At 45.7% G+C, this 17599-nt stretch overlaps 2 protein-coding genes across 5 annotated transcripts in view; one reads left to right on the top strand and one right to left on the bottom strand.

The window, feature by feature from the left end:
* BOK (BCL2 family apoptosis regulator BOK) overlaps positions 1-3217 on the bottom strand; it is a 37394-nt gene extending 34177 nt beyond the window's left edge. For 2 of the 4 annotated variants that reach the window (XM_032795988.2, XM_032796001.1), the window contains exons 1-2: positions 2873-3217; positions 1565-1949 (exon numbers count right to left, since the gene is read on the bottom strand). In XM_032795988.2, the coding sequence (XP_032651879.1) occupies positions 1565-1787 (223 nt within the window). In that variant the 5' untranslated portion in view covers positions 1788-1949; positions 2873-3217. The remainder of the gene's footprint in view (positions 1-1564; positions 1950-2872) is intronic. The other 2 variants (XM_032795997.2, XM_032796010.2) reach the window with 2 other exon arrangements.
* Positions 1-17599, top strand: part of THAP4 (THAP domain containing 4) — a 142573-nt gene that overhangs the window by 100887 nt on the left and 24087 nt on the right. The window lies entirely within an intron of this gene.

A 17599-nucleotide genomic window follows, 5' to 3' on the forward strand; every position in this document is an offset into this window, starting at 1 on the left:
GACTGGAGCCCTCTTCTGCATCCAAAACTGCTCATCCCTGGGCCCACCCCAGAGCCCACACCCCCGTCCAAAGCTTGCAGCCCCTCCTACACCTCAACACCCTGTCCCAGCCCTGAACCCACTCTTGCATTCCAAACCCCTTGGTTCCAGCCTGGAGCCCCCTCTTGCACCCCAAGCCTCTCAACCCCTGCCCCGCCCCACAGTCTGCATCCCCAGCTGGAGCCCTCACCACCTCTCACACCCAGACCCCTGCCCCAGCCCAGTGAAAGTGAGTGAGGGTGGGAGAGAGCGAGTGACAGAGGGAGGGGGGCTGGAGTGAGTGGCAGGCAGGGCCTCAGAGAAGGGGAAGGGCCTTGGGGAAGGGGTGGGACAGGGCAAGCGTGTTCGGTTTTGTGCAGTTAGAAAGTTGGCAGTCCTAGGTGTACACACCACGGTAAATCGACCTAAGCTATGTCGACTCCAGTTACATTATTCATGTAGCTGGAGTAGTGTAACTTCTGTCGACTTACTTGCCTAGTGTAGACAAGGCCTTAGTGCTGCCATCTAGCAGCACCGTACACCTTAGCACCTATGGCCGCCCCCCCCCCCCCACCGCGTGTTCCTACAACCCAACATCCAGATTGTGGTAACGATACATAGTAATGGTGTTCAGCTGATACAGCCTTTAGTGCTTTGCTAGCTGAATGCCATCTAGCCATCACTACCACATATTTGCTCCTTGCATCTTTTTTCTTCCTGCACAACTCCGCAGGCAAAGCCAGGTTGTGAAAAGCTCCCTGGACTAGTGATTTGGCCGCACCCCTCCAAGCATGGATGGCCCCAATGCCAGAAGCAATAGAGAAGACTCCGGTCCAACTGAGTGAATCAGAAAGACAGTCTAAGGCAGATGGCAGTGGATTAACTGTCACATTTTGTTATTGAAATGCAGCCATTACAAGGTTCTCTAATGCACACAGTCCAAGTGGAAGACCCTGAATGAAGCATCCCTACAACTCGGTCACCCCCTTCCTAGGTGAGCAATTGAAGCAGCCCAAGTTTACCGCTAGCAGAATTATACAGATAAGACTGTCACTGTAGTCCGGCATTGGGCTGTCATGGAGGCCAACTCGCCCTGCTGAATGCAGAATAGATTGGGAGCTCCGTTGGGGTGCTAGTCTGAGGAAGCCATGGATTGAATGAACACAGAGACAAAGGGCTTGATCCTGCCTCCACTGAAGTCAAAGGCAAAACTCTTATCAAGTTTTAACTGGTACAGGATCAAGCTTATATTTCCCCAAGGACCTACAGGAAACAGTCTCTCCAGAATCACTGGGATGAGCAAGGAGCTGCTCCTTGCTCCAGGTGGGAGGTAGGGGCAGAATGAGGAGGTGCAATGGGAACCAGTCTGGATGCTCCAGGTGCAGAGAATAACACCTCATTCTTTAAGCAAATAAGGTCTTGGCTGTGTGGGACGCCCTCTTGGCACCCAGCAGTCCTTGCCTTTTGCCCATTCCTGGTCTAGTCAGAAGTACCCCAAAGGGACCCCCTCAGGTTCCCTGGCCGCAGCCACAGCATGGATGCTTACCTAGTCGCAGAAGCACGCTGGACACCTCAGCCAGTCTGCCGCCAGGCATGGGTGCACTGTGCTCTGGTTTGCTCCAGCCAATGCCAGCCCGAAGCAGCCGGGAATGTATGTAGTCTCTGCAGAGCACCTTAGCCTGGGACACCAGCTCCTTGTCGGTGGGAGACCGATCAAAAATCTCCATCACCTCCGCAGCAAAGACCGAGGAACGGCGTAGCACCTCCATTCCTGACAGCTGAATTCACTGACTCAGAGTGTGCCTATCTGAAGTCTGCCCCGAAGCCTTTGACAGGAATCTGTAGCTATTGTTTAAGGGAAATAATGCACTGGGCTCGTGATTCGTCACAGTTCCCAGAAAAGTTCTTCAATTAACCTTCATTAGCTTTACCTGGTGGATAAGAGCATATGGAAACCCATTAGCTCACCTGGAAAGAAAAAGGAACATAGGGCCAGATCCCCTAGCAATCTAAATCATAGTGCCATGGAAGTCATTGCTGCGACACTAATCTACATTAGCTGAAGATCACGTCCATTGAATCTTATAGCGAATAGGCCAAATCTTGCAGTCCTTAGATGCCCACTGAGAGCAGTGTGGGAGTTCTGCCTGAGTATGGACTGCAAGATTTGTGCTAACATGATATTTTCTCTTTTCCCCCTTTTAATTTCAGAACTGCTGAATCTTAATTTCAAAGAGACTAAATAGTTAGAATCTGGAAACAATTTTCAGAACGTGTAGACAAGACCAGCTTGCTTCAATTAAATGATCTAGGAAATCAAACCAGAGTCGCACATTCCAGCTACAGTACCTCAAGCAGACGCAGACACACAAGAATTCCAGCTCATCAGAATGTGGATGTTGAAGGAAGGAGGTCACCTATACACCATTAATACTGTGCTACAATAGTGTTTCAATTTTCCAATCTCCCACTAGCCCTTATCCTCAGAGACAAAAGCTTCTTGTTTAGTGTAATCCTAAATTAGTTTTTGTTCCTGTGACTTGTTTAAGAGATACACTCTACCAGGTTTTTCTGCCAAGCCTTTCAACTGCAATTGTCTCAGCAAAGAGGAAAAGCAGAAGTGCCAGTACCTACAATAAGGGACCTAAAATCCACTTAGAAGGACCTGAATGAAAGCTTTGGGTCTGACTTCAATGGAGGTACAGGTGAGCAACACCCCTTAAAAAAAAATCAGACCAAAGTTTTAGTCAGGTGGGTTTGAGACCCTCATTTTAGGAACCCATGTCTGAAAGTTTTTACCATAAAGAAAACAACACCAAATTCTTAAAAACTTTCCAGCAAAGGACATATTTACCTCTCATGTTGCATTTCCTTCCTTTCAATGATCTTTTGTCCGTTTCAGCTGCTTCTCATATTTCTTTGGAAGAAATGGTTCAAACAATCCTTTTAGGATTTATAAAGATTATAAATAAATGTGTTAGTCTCTAAGGTGCCACAAGTACTCCTCGTTCTTTTTAAAGATTATAATGATTCTCTGCTCCCATCCTCTGCTGGAGCTAGAGCGCAACTGCTTGCTTGGTTCTTTATTCTCTCCCCATCTCTGGCAGCCTCCACATCCCGTCTGCACTCTAGTATGATCCTACCACTTGTTCTGCTGTTTTTGAGAGAATGGGGCAGCCAGAGAAAGGAAAGCCTCTTGCTTTAGCCTTGTAAGGAAGATGAAATAACCAGGGGCGGGGTTATGCAAGCCAGCTAGCAAGAATCTCCCCTCCCTTTTCTTCCTCAGTTAAGGAGGCTCTAAGCAGTTGTAATGCTAGGTTAAGAGGGACTTTTTTCAAGATGTTCCAGTCCAAACAGAACATTGCTTAAACAGGTGGCTGAGCTCCAGGGAGAGTATGCTCTGATGTACCACTGAGAACACTACCAAGGAGAAGTATTATTCCCTGATAAGGATGTATTCCTGTGACCGCTTTTGTAGAATCTGCAATAGTTATTTGCCCATATACCCCGAAGTGCCAAATCATGGAACGGCAGCACCTAGAGTGGGTGACTGTGATGCTAGATTTTGAACAGGTTATACAGTTGAAATGTAAGCAACACAGGTGCTCAACAACACTGAGGTGAAGGAGACCAGATCAGTTTTAATTTCCAAAAGGTTATTAGTAGAGCTGGTCAAGAAATTCAGTGGATCCCACTAAGCAAAATTGAATTTGCAGTGAGACTGGCTGGGCTCAGGGATTGTTTGAGACACAGAGTGTCCAAACTAGGTCAGAAGAGACATATTTATCACCATCTGCTGGCTGTTTAGTGGCTTTTGTGAAAGACCTGAGGTAAGGACATCTGTGGGTTTACACCAGTGCATCTACACTGGTGGCTGAAATTCCAGTGCAGTCAAGACCTCTTCAGTTTCTTTACACTAGAAGCTTTCTACAAAGTGTACTGACTCAAGTGAGGTGGCAGCCATCAAAAGTGAAGTGGGCTTATAGGAGCTGGTCGAGTATTACACAGTAGCATAACCAGTGACGTATTACAAAACGCTTCCTACTGGTGCTTGTGGCACATTTGCTTACAAATTCCCTCAGAGCTTTTGCTCTTGGCCATCAGCTTTCATTTAACTTGAAAATGAATCCACCAAAAGAGATTTATATCTCAATAACATCTAGGCCAAGACCTAATGTATTCCAGGATTTTGTGGTCACAGAACCCACCATCTGCCCACTAATTGTTGCAGAATGTGGTCCAGAATATATGGCAGTTTTTAAAGTCATGTTTCTAGCCTTCATGGCATCAGTATAACAGCCAGTGTTGCCTTCTTGAATCTGCAGATAGCTTGAAACAATTTAAATTGTCCCCATTAACGCAATGGTGCTCTGAAACGAAGGTGAAGATTTAGCATCAATATTGTTTAGCTGATCATTCAACCAGAATGCCAGCTAATATAATTACTCCACATGCCGTCCACATCTCCTCAGAAAAAAAAGCCTGCCATAGCTGTCCTCTATCCATCTGTCCAAGCTTCTCGCACCCTCTTCAGCTTCTGCAATGCCATTGTGAGTTAAATACAATAATCTGTGGCTCATTGAAAAGCGATGGTGTCAGGGCTGTGTAAAGTAATTGAAATTTCATATCAAGACAGAGATAGCGAATCTGAGTTTATTGAACCAGCACCATAATTTCTAGTCTGCCACACAAGAGCAGAGCACACCACTTGGTATTCAGGGCCCTTGCAGTGGAATTTAAGACTAGTTTGCCACAGGATACACAGGGCCTTGAAAGAGATAAACATAGCCACATATAGGTCTAGTCCACACTAGAAAAAGTTTGCTGGTCATAATATGCAGTCAACCCCACCCTAGCACAGATGCAGCTTATACTGGAAGAAAATACTTTTATCATTATAAACTCCACCAGTTCGGTGAGTGAAATAAGCACTCTTACACTGGCATAAAAGCATGTGTATACTAGGACCTCTGCTGCTATTGAAGTAATCAACATTGCTCTGTGGCAAAAGTCCGAATGGACAGCTGGCCTCAGATTACAAGAGAAGCTAACAATTCAAGCTGAAGGTAGGTTCCTAATACACTTCACTGAGCTTGGATATTTCAATGGTGAAACACCACAATACTGACGAATCATAGAATCTCAGGGTTGGAAGGGACCTCAGGAGATCATCTAGTCCCACCCCCTGCTCAAAGCAGGACCAATCCCCAACTAAATCACCTCACATACCACACAAGTCCCTACACTGGTACAAAGAGTTGGGCCAAGGACAAGTTACAAGCCTCAAATCCAACGTTCCTATCCTCGGACAATGTGTCTTGCAGCCTTAATAGTTAAAAGTCCCTATCTAGCCAGTGAGGTCACTTATATTTTTGAATTTTTCATTCAGCAATGGAAGTCTCATTTAAATTCATTGTAGCCATTATTGTAAGTCAAAGAACTACCCTGACTTCTCTTTGATATTAGCCTGTTGTTCCCAACACAATCATTTTTACATACACAAACTTATAGGACAATTCCAACAGAAACAATGCCCTTGCTGTGGAACGTATCCTGGGTTAGGGAGAATGCAACAATAAAAGCCAGTTTCTGCTGGGGGAAGTTGGAGTTTTAAGGTTCAGCTTTTGGAGCATCAGACTGGCATTGTGAACATTCCCATTAGGCAAAGGACTGGTTCAGTCACTCCTCTGCCCACTGCAGTTGTACGTTTAGAGGACAGACACTTGTTTGGCCAAACATGAAATTTTAGTTTGGCCAAACATTAATATTTTAGTTTGATTGAGATCCCCATTAAACTAATTAACTTAGCCCCTTAGCTCCTCAGCTCCTCTGAGCTTGCTGGTAACCAAGGCATGTGTTTGTAAACATGCCCTCATTCTTGCAACTGCCTCCTCCTTCCTGATTCACTGAGCAATACTTCAGTCCAGTGTTTGTGAAATCGTCACCTGTCATTATGGAAGCAATTATGATGTCACAGACTCTGGACTGATACCACTAAGTTAATGGACTGGATGGGAGAGGAGGCAGCTTGCTTCACATATAAGTATTTTGTTAATTGTCAGTGACAAGAAGACACAGTAAATGGAAGTGATGGTTTAATGGGGCTTCGTCAAAATATTCAGGTTTTCTGAACTGTTGCTTTCATTCTTCAAGGGCCTGATCAAAAGTCCACACAGAATTCTTATTTATTATTTGTATTGCGATAGCACCTAGCACCCAGTCACGGACCCAGGACCCCATTGTGCTGCACTGTATAAATGCAGAACAAAGAGACCGTTCCTGCCCCAAAAAAACATACATCTAAAGTAAGGGCTCCTGCAGACTTCAAAGGTCTTCATGTTTTAGAGCTTGCTCATGCCCTAAACTGCAGCAGGTTTAGATCCCAAATTACTGCTATATAGAAATGTTTGTAGCTAACCACTTCAGTCATATATAGCATAGACTGCCTTTTAGAACTACAGCTGGCATGGACCCACACAGGGTAACAAAATTTCTCTGTGGGAGAAAATTGCAATGCATACCACTTCAGTAGACAGACACACACCTTTCATCATAGAAAGGGTGATGGAGGAGAAGAGAATGAAGACAGTGCCACTGGATACATCCTGCAGAACTGAAATACATACAGCTCTGTGGCAAATTATCACATGTTATTAGTGCTGATGCCAGGAGCCACAGAGTTACCAGTTCCATTTATCAAAAGAACAGGTACAGCAATGGAGAATTCCACACTTCCTCACCATCGGGCCTACACCTTAAGTTGGAGGGGCCTCCTGAGGAGGAGATGGTAATTTTCCATCTTTATTCAGGACCCAATCCACCAAGGTGCTGAGTCCCTTGCCCAAGGTGCTGTGTATCATCAGCTTCCATAATTAATATTAACAACAAGGGGGAAGGAACACAAGCCAAAATAGGAAGAGAACTGCAGGACCGGTTCTAGGCACTAGAGTTCCAAGCATGTGCTTGGGGCGGCACTTTTCAAGGGGCAGCACTTTTTTTTTTCGCTTCGGCAGCGACACTCTGGCCCCTTTTTATTTGCTTGGAGCTGCAAAAAAACTGGAGTCGGCCATGGAGAACAGGTTAAAGAATAGTTAGATAAGTGGGATGTAGTCAAGTCAGCAAGGCCTAAAGAAATTCTTCCTACTAGTTACTACTTATGAAACTAGCTGAAGCAATTTCTGAACCATGAGCAATAATCTTTGAGACTACATAGAGGATGGGTGAGGACCCAGAGTACTGGAGAAAGGCAAGCATAGTACCCATCTTTAAAAAGAAGAACGAAGAGGACCTGGGGAATTATAGACCAGTCAGCCTAACTTCAATACCTGGAAAGATACTGGAATAAATTATTTAAAAATCAATTGTAAGCACCTGGAAGATAATAAGGTGATAAGGAATTGCCACAATGGATTTGTCAAGAACATGTCATGACAAACCAACCCAATTTCCTTCTTCAAAAGAATTACTGGCCTAGTGGATGGTGGGGAGAGGAGGTAGTAGTAGACGCAATATCTTGATTTTAGTAAGGCTGGACACAGTTTCATGGACCTGAAGAAGAGCTCTGTGACGCTCAAAAGCTTCTCTCTCTCACAGCAATAGAAGTCAGTCCAATAAAAAAAATTACCTCACCCGCCTTGTCTCTCTGATATCCTGGGACCAACATGGCTACAACATTGACCATAGTTTCACATAACAGTCTCATGAGCAAATTAGGGAAATGTGGTCTAGATGAAATTAATACAAGTTGGGTGCCCAGCTGGTTGCAAGACCACAGTCAAAGAGTAGTTATTGATGGTTTGCTGTCAGACTGGGAGGGCGTATCTAGTAGGGTCCCACAGGGTCTGTCTTGGGCCCAGTACTATAAAGTATTTTTATTAATAACTTGGATAATGGAGTGGAGATTGTCATCTGGAAAGTTTATAAGTACACCAAACTGGGAGGGGTTGGAAGAATTTTGGACAGTATTAGAATTTAGGACGACCTTGACAAGTTAGAGAATTGGTCTGAAATAAATGAGATGAAATTGAATAGAGATAAGTACTAAGTACTTCACTGTGGAAGGAAAAAAAATCAAATGCCCAGTTACAAAATGGGAGTAGTAAAAGATTTGGGGGTTATAGTGGATCACAAATTGAATATGAGTCAACAATATGATGCAGTTGCGAAAGGCCAATGTCATTCTGAGGTGTATTGTCAGGATTGTTATATGTAAGACATGGGAGGTAACTCTCCTGCTTTATTTGGCACTAGTCAGGCCTCAGCTGGCATACAGTGGCATACAGGAGAGATGTGGATAAATTGGAGAGTCCAGAGGAGAGCAACAAAAAATTATCAAAGATTTAGAAAACCCGACTTTGCCCAGTTTTTTTTAAACTTTTCCTCATAGAATCACAGAAATGTAGGACGGGAAGGGACCTCGATAGGTCATCTAGTACAGGCCATTGCACTGAGGTAGGACAAAGTATTATCTAGATCAGGGGTTCCCAAACTTGGTTCACGGCTTGTTCAGGTTAAGCCCCTGGCGGGCCATGATACACTTTGTTTACCTGAGTGTCCGCAGGTACGGCCACTCACAGCTCCCAGTGGCCGTTGTTCGCTGGTCCTGGCCAATGGTACCTGCAGGAAGCGGTGACCTGGCAAATCCTGACAAATGTTCACTAGGAAGTAGATGAGAGCACTTGCTCATTTCCCGAAGGCCATTGACTAGCTGTCAGGTGGTAGTCATGTTTTGTCACCACCAACCTCTAGCCAGGGTCACATTCAAACCACAGGTAGACATGAAAGGGTTCTTATCAGCATAAGAAACATAATTTGATAAACAATCTTTAGGCTAACAGTAATTTAGTTAAGAGAGTGATTGTCTGTGGTGCATTTCTTTTTACATATTTCCTGTAATTTGTTTTAAACACATTTTTACAAAGTAATGAAACAGCCTACAAACCAGGCAGAGAGAACAGACAAGAAGAGATATCTTCCTTTTCAAATATTTTTACTTTCCATAAATAATATACTGTAACAGACTGTTCAGTTGAAACAGGCCTGCTCTAGCCATTTGAAATGTATAAAGAAAACATTTATATAGTAATGATACCTCAGAAAAGAAAAGGAAGACCAGGAATGGAAGAAATGGCTCCTGGAACGGTTACCATCCACACAGAGATAAAGTCATTGCGTTTTGCCTGTGCTAGTCTAACCACATTAGGAGTGTGGGTCTTTGTCCTCTTCTCGTGGTTGGTCCACCCAAGAGCTTTATGAATCTGTTCCTGCTTCCATGCAAGGGACTCAGGGTTAAGCTATTCCTGAATATTCCACGTGTAGATGCTTATCCCAGAATAAGAGTTCCTTTTTCTGGTTAAGTTTAAATCTACGTTGAAAGTGGATTTAAACTAAACTGGAAGAAGGCACTCTTATTCTGGAATAAGCATCCACATATAAAGTTATTCAGGAATGGCTATACTGAAATAATTCCATGTGTAGACAAGCCCTCAGTCCTCTAGCTCAAGTAGTATGGGCTCATGCTTTTAGCCTGTAGGTCCCAGCTTCTATCACTGCTGTTGGCTCATGTGAGGTTGGTTACACCAGCCAATATTTTAATAATTTGGGGCCAGTTATGGCTATCCTGATTCAGTATTACTACCTTACTGAGTATTACCTTACTTCTGATATTGTTTCATGAATTTCAGTGGAACTATTCACAGCAGAAAGTTCTACTCAGCTTGAGTAAGGATGGAAGAATATGGCCCTTTGTTACAATGGAGCCTTATTTTTGTGCCTACGAACACAGATATTATAATTTTGGGTTTCTTCAGTGGTTCAATTAAGGAAGTGAGAAAGTTCATTGATGCAATGGGATTCACAGTTTATTTTCTTGTCAGAGCAGCAGCTCTACACACATCACAATAGTGTGTTTAGCTGTCCACAAATTCAACACTTCTAAAAAAAGTCCTCTATCAGTTAAGATAGAAAAGAGCTCAGAAAGGAAGCTGTAGTAATTTTTATTGCCTTACCTGTGCAATGTTTGAATCCAGACACGGCAGAGCAAAGAGGACATTTCTTCCTGGTCAGACCAAGAAGCCAAAGCTTGATGAAATAAACATAATCAAGAGTAAGATTAGACCACATTTGCTGGGATTTCTCTTAATTCAACATCTCCCCTACTCTTGGGTCTATGAACCCTCCAGCCAAGGTTTCCCTAACCGGAAAAAGAGAAGAAAATGCTGAGCAGCAGTTGATCTGTGAGAGTCTGATGTTTGGGGTGAAGTGTTACGAACCCCTCACTACCCCAGAAAGGAGCAGAGAGCTTTAAAGTGTTTTAATAAAAATGCTGTCAGCAGTCTCCCCACCAGACAATGTTGGAGTTATGCCAGCATTCAACTCTGGTAGGGTCAAAAGTTGTCCTGAAACCTTCTGTAATGGGAGGTCAAATTAAATAGGTCCCATCACAGGGCTACCTGCCTTTCTGGCATTAATTGTGAACTTGTGTCTGTCCCCCCTCTGAGCCATAGTCCCCTTCTGGTTTGGTCTAGCAAGCCAGCCAAACCATCAAGTCCCCTCCTTCCCAGGTAAACAGAGTCCAGTGAGAAATCCAGACAAACAAAGACCCCAATCAGCCAAACTTTGCCTTGTGGGCCTCAGTCCTGTCCCAAGGTCCATGTGACCTTCAGACTTAATAGGGTGCAGGCTAAACAGCTATCAGCTGGCTTCTGGCTGCTGTGGTCCAAACCTCTGCCAGTCTTAGGAGCAGCCTCACCCATATGCACTGGGGACTGGGTGAGGAGGGTCTTCCTCCTGCTGCTGGAAGCTCTGCCCTTTGGCCCCAAAAGGAAGCAAATGCTCACCCTAAGTGAGGTACAAACTGATGTGCTCATGATCACTTCCATCACACATTTCTGCAGCCTGCCTAAGCCTCCTCAGCTCCAGCTCAGGGACATTCCCACAGCCACTCATGCCTACTCTTTAATGGGCCTACCCAAACCAGCCTTATCCACCACTGCAATAGACTTGCCTCTCCCAGAGCTCCTATTTACAGAGAGGCCCAGAGCTCCTGCTCTGTCTCCCACTTCAGTACAGACCCATAGCCTATGCCTTCCCAGGCTGTCTAGCACACCCCATCCCATTTATAGGCTCTAACAGAAGGCTCATCACCATCTCTGCAGGTCTCACACTGTCTCCTTCCCAGTCTTCTGCTCAGTGATGAACAGGAAGCTCTTTTGTTTTCCTTCTCCAGCATATATGGCTTCCCAACCGCCAAGCCTCCTGCTACCATCAGACTGATTCCAGCCCTGGCTGTCATGCCAACCATTCAGTATCTTCCCAGAAGCTGCAAGTCAAAGCCAAAGATGCAAGAGATTTGGCAGTGGCAACAGGACATCTGACAGCTCAAGCAAGGGAGCTAGGAAAACACCAGCAGTGTTCAAGCTAGACACTGTACGTCAGCTTTAAACTGCCATGGGCTGCTGAGGTGAATGAAACCCTGTCTCAGGCAGACCCCACTGGACAGTTACAGAGGAAGGAGTCGGTGTTGTTGAAATATACTGCCTTGCTGTATTTCCCTTACTAGGAAGTCTGGGTAAAAGAGCATTCATGCAACAGCCACTGACTTACAGATAGAGGAACAGGCCATGAGATCGAGCCTCATGTGCAGTGACCTCTAGCAGCAGCTATGGATTCTGACTAGGCCTCTCAGACACCTGAAGTGGTCTAGTAGTTCCTCAGGAGCACTTCCCTATTGCAGACGTCTGCGAGGGCAGGAGGATACCTCAAATAGAGCTGTTGTTCCGCAGGAGAGCACATTAAGTTTGACTGGGGACAACTGCATGTCCCAGCAGTGTGGGAAATTCCAATTGGTATTTTTGCAGAAATGAAAATTATTGCAAGAGGTACAGTTATGTATTTGGATTTAATTGGAGAACTGGGAATGTCTTTCCTGAGCTGTAGGAGAGGAATCCATCCCACACAGAGCACCAGCACAAGGCCTAGGCACTGCTGAAATGCCAAAAATAAAAGTTTTGGTGGGACTTTAGCACAATCCTGTTCTAGGGTGCCCACTTGCATATCCCCAGATTACCAGACATTCCATACTGCCAGGAACAGCATGGGTCCATCCCCACCAGCGTGACCACACACATGCATGCAAAGTCACAGGGGTGGGGTAGATACTCTTCAAAATGGCCTCCTGCACACGTGCGAGGTCATGCCACCAGGTACAGGCTGGCCCTAGAGTTACCACCTGGCTGGTATTTGACTGGCCTGGCTAGGATTCTTGTGGCTTTGCCAGTTGCCAGAAAAATAATTTAATCCGCTATTTTCTTTGCTTGGGTCTAAAAATGTGCATTATTATCATAATACCCTGGGATATCTAACGTTAAAAGCTTCTGTGTCCAGCTAAAGATGCTGCAGAGTTCCCACTTCCACAGTTTAAGAGACAACAGAGAAAACTGTTGAAAATACAGCAGCTGTCTGCCTACCAACATGAACGTGCACCGTTTGAGGGTAAGCGAGGGTTTGAGTCACATGAGAGTGAAGAGAGGGTTTGAGTTACGTGAAAGTGAAGAGATCTAAGATGTTACCTACCAACAGCATAGGTGTTCTCGCTCTAGATACTATAAGTGGCTGTTGGAGGGGAGTTGCGGAGTTATCTTGAGGTTGGGGATTCAGGTTGTGGCAGGCTTGTCTTTTATGGGGCAGGCTTGCCAGTTTTTTTGCATTTCAAAGGTGGTAACCCTACCTGGCACGTTCTTCAAAATGGGTTCCTCACCCCTGCTAGGTCACAACAGCAGGGATGGTTTTCAAAATGGCATCCCCAGCCCAAGAGCACCGGAACCTCCATGGGGGGGACCCACAAGGCCCCGTCTCCCTCTGTGACCCTGTCCCCTCCATGGCCCCACCCTTGCTCCTCCTCTTCCAGGTGGGGACACATGCCAGGGGCTGCTCATGGACAGGTGGAGAGTCAGGGGCTCCCCACAGCAGCCTAGGCTCCCTGGATGGCAGGGCCACCCAGAGGATTCAGGGGGTCTGGGGCAAAGCAATTTTGGGGGCCCCTTCTATAAAAAGAGTTGCAATACTATAGAATACTATATTCTCGTGGGGGCCCTCGTGGGACCTGGGGCCTTAGGCAAATTGCCCCGCTTGCCCCCGGTTCTCCTTGAGTAGCCCTGCTGGATGGGTCTTACCACAGCCCAACTTCTGGCCTGGCCAGGGGGCGGAACCTCGGGTGGAAGAACACCGATGGAGCTGCACTGCTGTAACACTTTAATGAAGACACTCAATGTTGATGGGTGAGAGCTCTCCCGTCAGCAGTTAATCTACCTCCCCGACTGGTGGTAGCTATGTCTATCAAAGAAGCTCTGCTGTTGACATAGTGCTGTCTACACAGGGGGTTCAGTCATAATAATTATGTCGCTCAGGGGTGTTACCTCTGGCACTGCAGGTAAGGGTTGCACTTTGCAGCAGGGGAGCTTATCACTTTATTAGCTCCCCTGCCATGAAGTGCAGCCCCTACCTGCACCATTCCATGCCTGCCCAAGACTTGTATTTTGGGGGGGCAATGCAGCCCCCTATTCCCCAAACTATACCCATGTTAAAAAGTGGGGGAGCCATGGACTTCTGTCCCTCCCAGTTTTGGTGCCTCTGCCCTCATACCAGACAAAACTGCATCTAGTTTAGTTTCAGCACCAGACAAGGGACAAACCATTTAAAAACAGGACCATCGGTCTTAAAACTGGATGAATGGCTGACCTAGCCTGCTCTTCTTCAGAGCTGATTTCACCCCAGGTTGCCTTGCTGTCAATTAAAGATACACTGAAGAAGCCAGAGGCCATTGCAATCTGTGCCCTTTCACATAAGGAATAAAAAAGCAGCATCTTAAAAAAATCCTGATTAGTCTTGTGACGAGACATTATCAGTGTAAAGATGGGCTTGTGACTAAACCAGTGGACTGGGACTGGAGATCTTGGTTTGATTCCTGCTTCTTCCAAACTTCTGGTCTGACTAGGGTGACCAGATAGCAAGTATGAAAAATCAGGACTGGGGTGGGGGATAATAGGAGCCCATATAAAAAAAAAAGCTTCAAATATAGGGACTGTCCCTACAAAATTGGGATATCTGTTCACCCTTGGTCTGACCCTGGACAAGTTACTTAGCCATGCTATGCCTCAGCTGTATAACTTGGCTAAAAGTTCCAACCCTGTAGCACCTATTTAGGATAAATTCATTGTTTGAGAGATGCTCAAATACTATGGTGCTGCAGCCTTGTAAACGGAAGAGTTAACTAATAATATTCACTGCCAGCCAACCAAGAAAAACGTACTTGTTTATTGATAATTGCAGAATACAGATGGTTTAGCCATGTTCAGGTTTGTTGGAAGGGTGGGAAGACAAAATTACCATAATTTCAATAAAACAAAAACGTTCAATGCCCACATCAAAATCCTACTGAAAGTGTGCTGTACGCTTACGCTACTGTTCCAAGACCTGTCCAGGAATAACTTGCTGTGCTCTGTCTGATATTAGGAGATAACGGGGAAGCTTCCCCTTGTAAGACAGAGGCAATCGTGTTAGATAAACTATTACATGGTAATTCTCAGAGGGATCACAGAGTGCACAGACCGTTAACAGGAAACACCTCAGGTGGATAGCCCACAACTCAGATAGACACATGAAAGCAGTTTCCTTTGTAAAATTAACACACGGTTATGCCAAGCCAGCTATGAAATAAAAACAGGACTATCCCCTTTAATGTATATATGAAACCATTGTGTATCAGATTCAGATAGATGGGCTGGTAAGAAAGTGTTTTTATTCCAGTTGAAGTCTCACAGCTTTGTCTTGGCCAGGAGTGCTGAGATTCTAATTCTCTATAGGTTCTTATGCCACCCTCATCACTAGTATCTGAGGCATGGTCTATACCAAAAAGTTAGATCAACACAGGTACATTGCTCAGGCGTGTGAAAAATCCACACCTCAGAGTGGCATAATGAAGCCAACCTAACCCCCAATTTAGACAGTGCTAGGTTGACAGAAGGATTGACAGAAGAATTCTTCATCTACCTACCTCCTCTCAGGGAGGTGGATTTCCTACACTGGTGAAAGAACCCCTCCCATCAATGTTTCTAGTGTCTACGTTGATGCACTACAGCTGTGACTGTAGTGTTTCAAGTAAAGACAAGCCCTGAGTGCCTTCCACTAGGGAATTAAGCAACGTGATTAACATCAGCTATCTGTTTGTTCTCTCATCCTCTCCCTCAGCAGAAAAGTGTGTGCAGTGGAGTGTCTTGTTTTGGATTCTTAAAATATATACACATTGCTACATATCTATTAGAGGAGGCAGGTCAAAGCAATAGAATCATAGAATATTAGTGTTGGGAGAGACCTCAGGAGGTCATCTAATCCAACCCCCTGCTCAAAGCAGGAGCAACACTAACTAAAACATTCCAGTCAGGGCTTTGTCAAACCGGGTCTTAAAAACCTCCAAGGATGGAGATTCCATCACCTCCCTAGGTAACCAATACAAAAAATAAAAACACTCCTAGTGAAATAGTGTTTCCTAATATCCAACCTAGACCTCCCCCACTGCAACTTGAGACCATTGCTTCTTGTTCTGTCATCTGCCACCACTGAGAACAGCCTAGCTCCACCCTCTTTGGAACCCCCCTTCAGGTAGTTGAAGGCAGCTATCAAATCTCCCTTCCCTCTTCTCTTCTGCAGACTAAATAAAACCAGTTCCTTCAACCTCTCCTTGCAAGTCATGTGCCCAAGCCCCCTAATCATTTTTGTTGCCCTCCGCTGGACTCTCTCCTATTTATCCACATCCCTTCTGTAGTGGGGGACCAAAACTGGATACAGTACTCCAGGTGTGGCCTCACCAGTGCCAGACAGAGAGGAATAATCACTTTCCTCAATCTGCTGGCAATGCTTCTACTAATACAGACCAATATGCCATTGGCCTTCTTGGCAACAAGGACACACTGCTGACTCTGCTCCTTGCACTTGGAGCAGAAGGTGGGGAGGTTTGGGATGGTCCTTAGTTCCTGGGGATGTTAATGCTACAGTCTTGAACTGCCCTTGGGAAAGCTCTGGATCCTGCACAGATGAGAAGTATCCTTATTGCAGAAAGTTCCATGGGGCCAGAGAAGCAAAGTTGTTGACCACAGTCTTCATCCCAGAGCTTTAATTGATCTCTTAGATACCCTGGGCCCAGACCATGGAGCACATTAAAAAAGAGGACAGACCTTGAACTTGAATCCATTACATTGCTAATCTTATAGGTATGCCAGAGCCCACAACCCGATGGGCTGTCCTTCCCACATGGGATGATTGTTTGGCAGTCAGCATGAGGAGCTAAGGTTTGGATTTTTAAAGGTGCCTCTGGAGAACTTGGTGCCTAGTTCCATTGGATATTGGTCCAATATTAGGTTTGGGGTAAACTGTGGCTTAGAAAATTCTAATTATTATCTCATCAAAAGCAGGGCCATCTCTTCTATAATTACCTAATCTTGGCATGGACCTTCCATAATGAGAGGCAGTATGGCAGAATCACCTCAGAGAGCCCCAAATCCTACTGTTGGGAGACAGCGGGGTGGGGGTGGGTGGGGAGGAGGAGGGGTGTTCAATCTATTCATAAATGTCAGAGACCATCAGTAACAGGGATTCTGTCCCCAGTGACAAATGGGATCGCCTTGTGATATATCCAGATAAAAGCCTACTCCCCTTGCAGGACAGAAGGATTAATTATTTGCACATAATGCATGTGAAAAGCATTGCTAGTTCTGTCCTTTGAAAAACCTTGCTAAGGGTCTATAGCAGGGTACTCACCCCGCTCCCTGGCTAAGAGGGGTTAAAAGCAGCCCTGGAAAGGGCTGCAGCTGAGAAAAATGCTAGACTAATTGGGGAAGCAGCCACAGCTGGGGCCATGCCCCAATCAGGGCACAGCTGGCCCTATAAAAGGGCTGTGAGCCAGAAGCTGAGTAAATATTTCTCTCCTCCTGGAGAGAGAAGGACTGGGCTGCCTAGGAGCTGAGCAGGGCATCTGAGGCTGAGAGAAGCTGGGGATGGGTAGAGGAGCTCCAGCCTGGCAACTCCCCAGGCTGCAGGCCTTGGTAAAGGCCCAGAACAGGTACTGGGGTTGCAGAGGTGCAGCCCAGAGTTAGGAAAGGCAGCTGATCCACACACCCCCTGCTACCCCTTGCTGCTGAGTGGTTTGTAGACTGCAGTCTACCCCAGTGAGTGGGGGCTAGATGATGACTGGCAGTAGCCACTGAGGCAAGGTGGGGCTAGAGGGTTGGGGGTTCCCCTGGGAGGGAAGACCCAGAGACTGGGGGTACTGCAGAGGGCAGAACCCCAAGGTAAGGGGCACTGGGGTCTGGGAGGGACAAGTGGGACATCCTCCAGCAAAGTGTGCTCTGAAGCTGGAGTGCTAATTCCCAGGATGATCAGCAGGAGGTGCCATGCCAGTGAGTTGTTGCCTCTCTACAGGGTCAGATAGAGAAAATTATCATAGCCAGTCTAACCTGATTGAACAGGGTTGTTTTGTTTTAAACAAAGCTAAAAAGGGGGAGAATATTGTTCTTGTGCCTCTAAAAAG

The sequence above is a fragment of the Chelonoidis abingdonii genome, chromosome 8 (genome assembly GCF_003597395.2).
Source record: "Chelonoidis abingdonii isolate Lonesome George chromosome 8, CheloAbing_2.0, whole genome shotgun sequence".
In the NCBI taxonomy this organism is placed as follows: domain Eukaryota; kingdom Metazoa; phylum Chordata; order Testudines; family Testudinidae; genus Chelonoidis; species Chelonoidis abingdonii.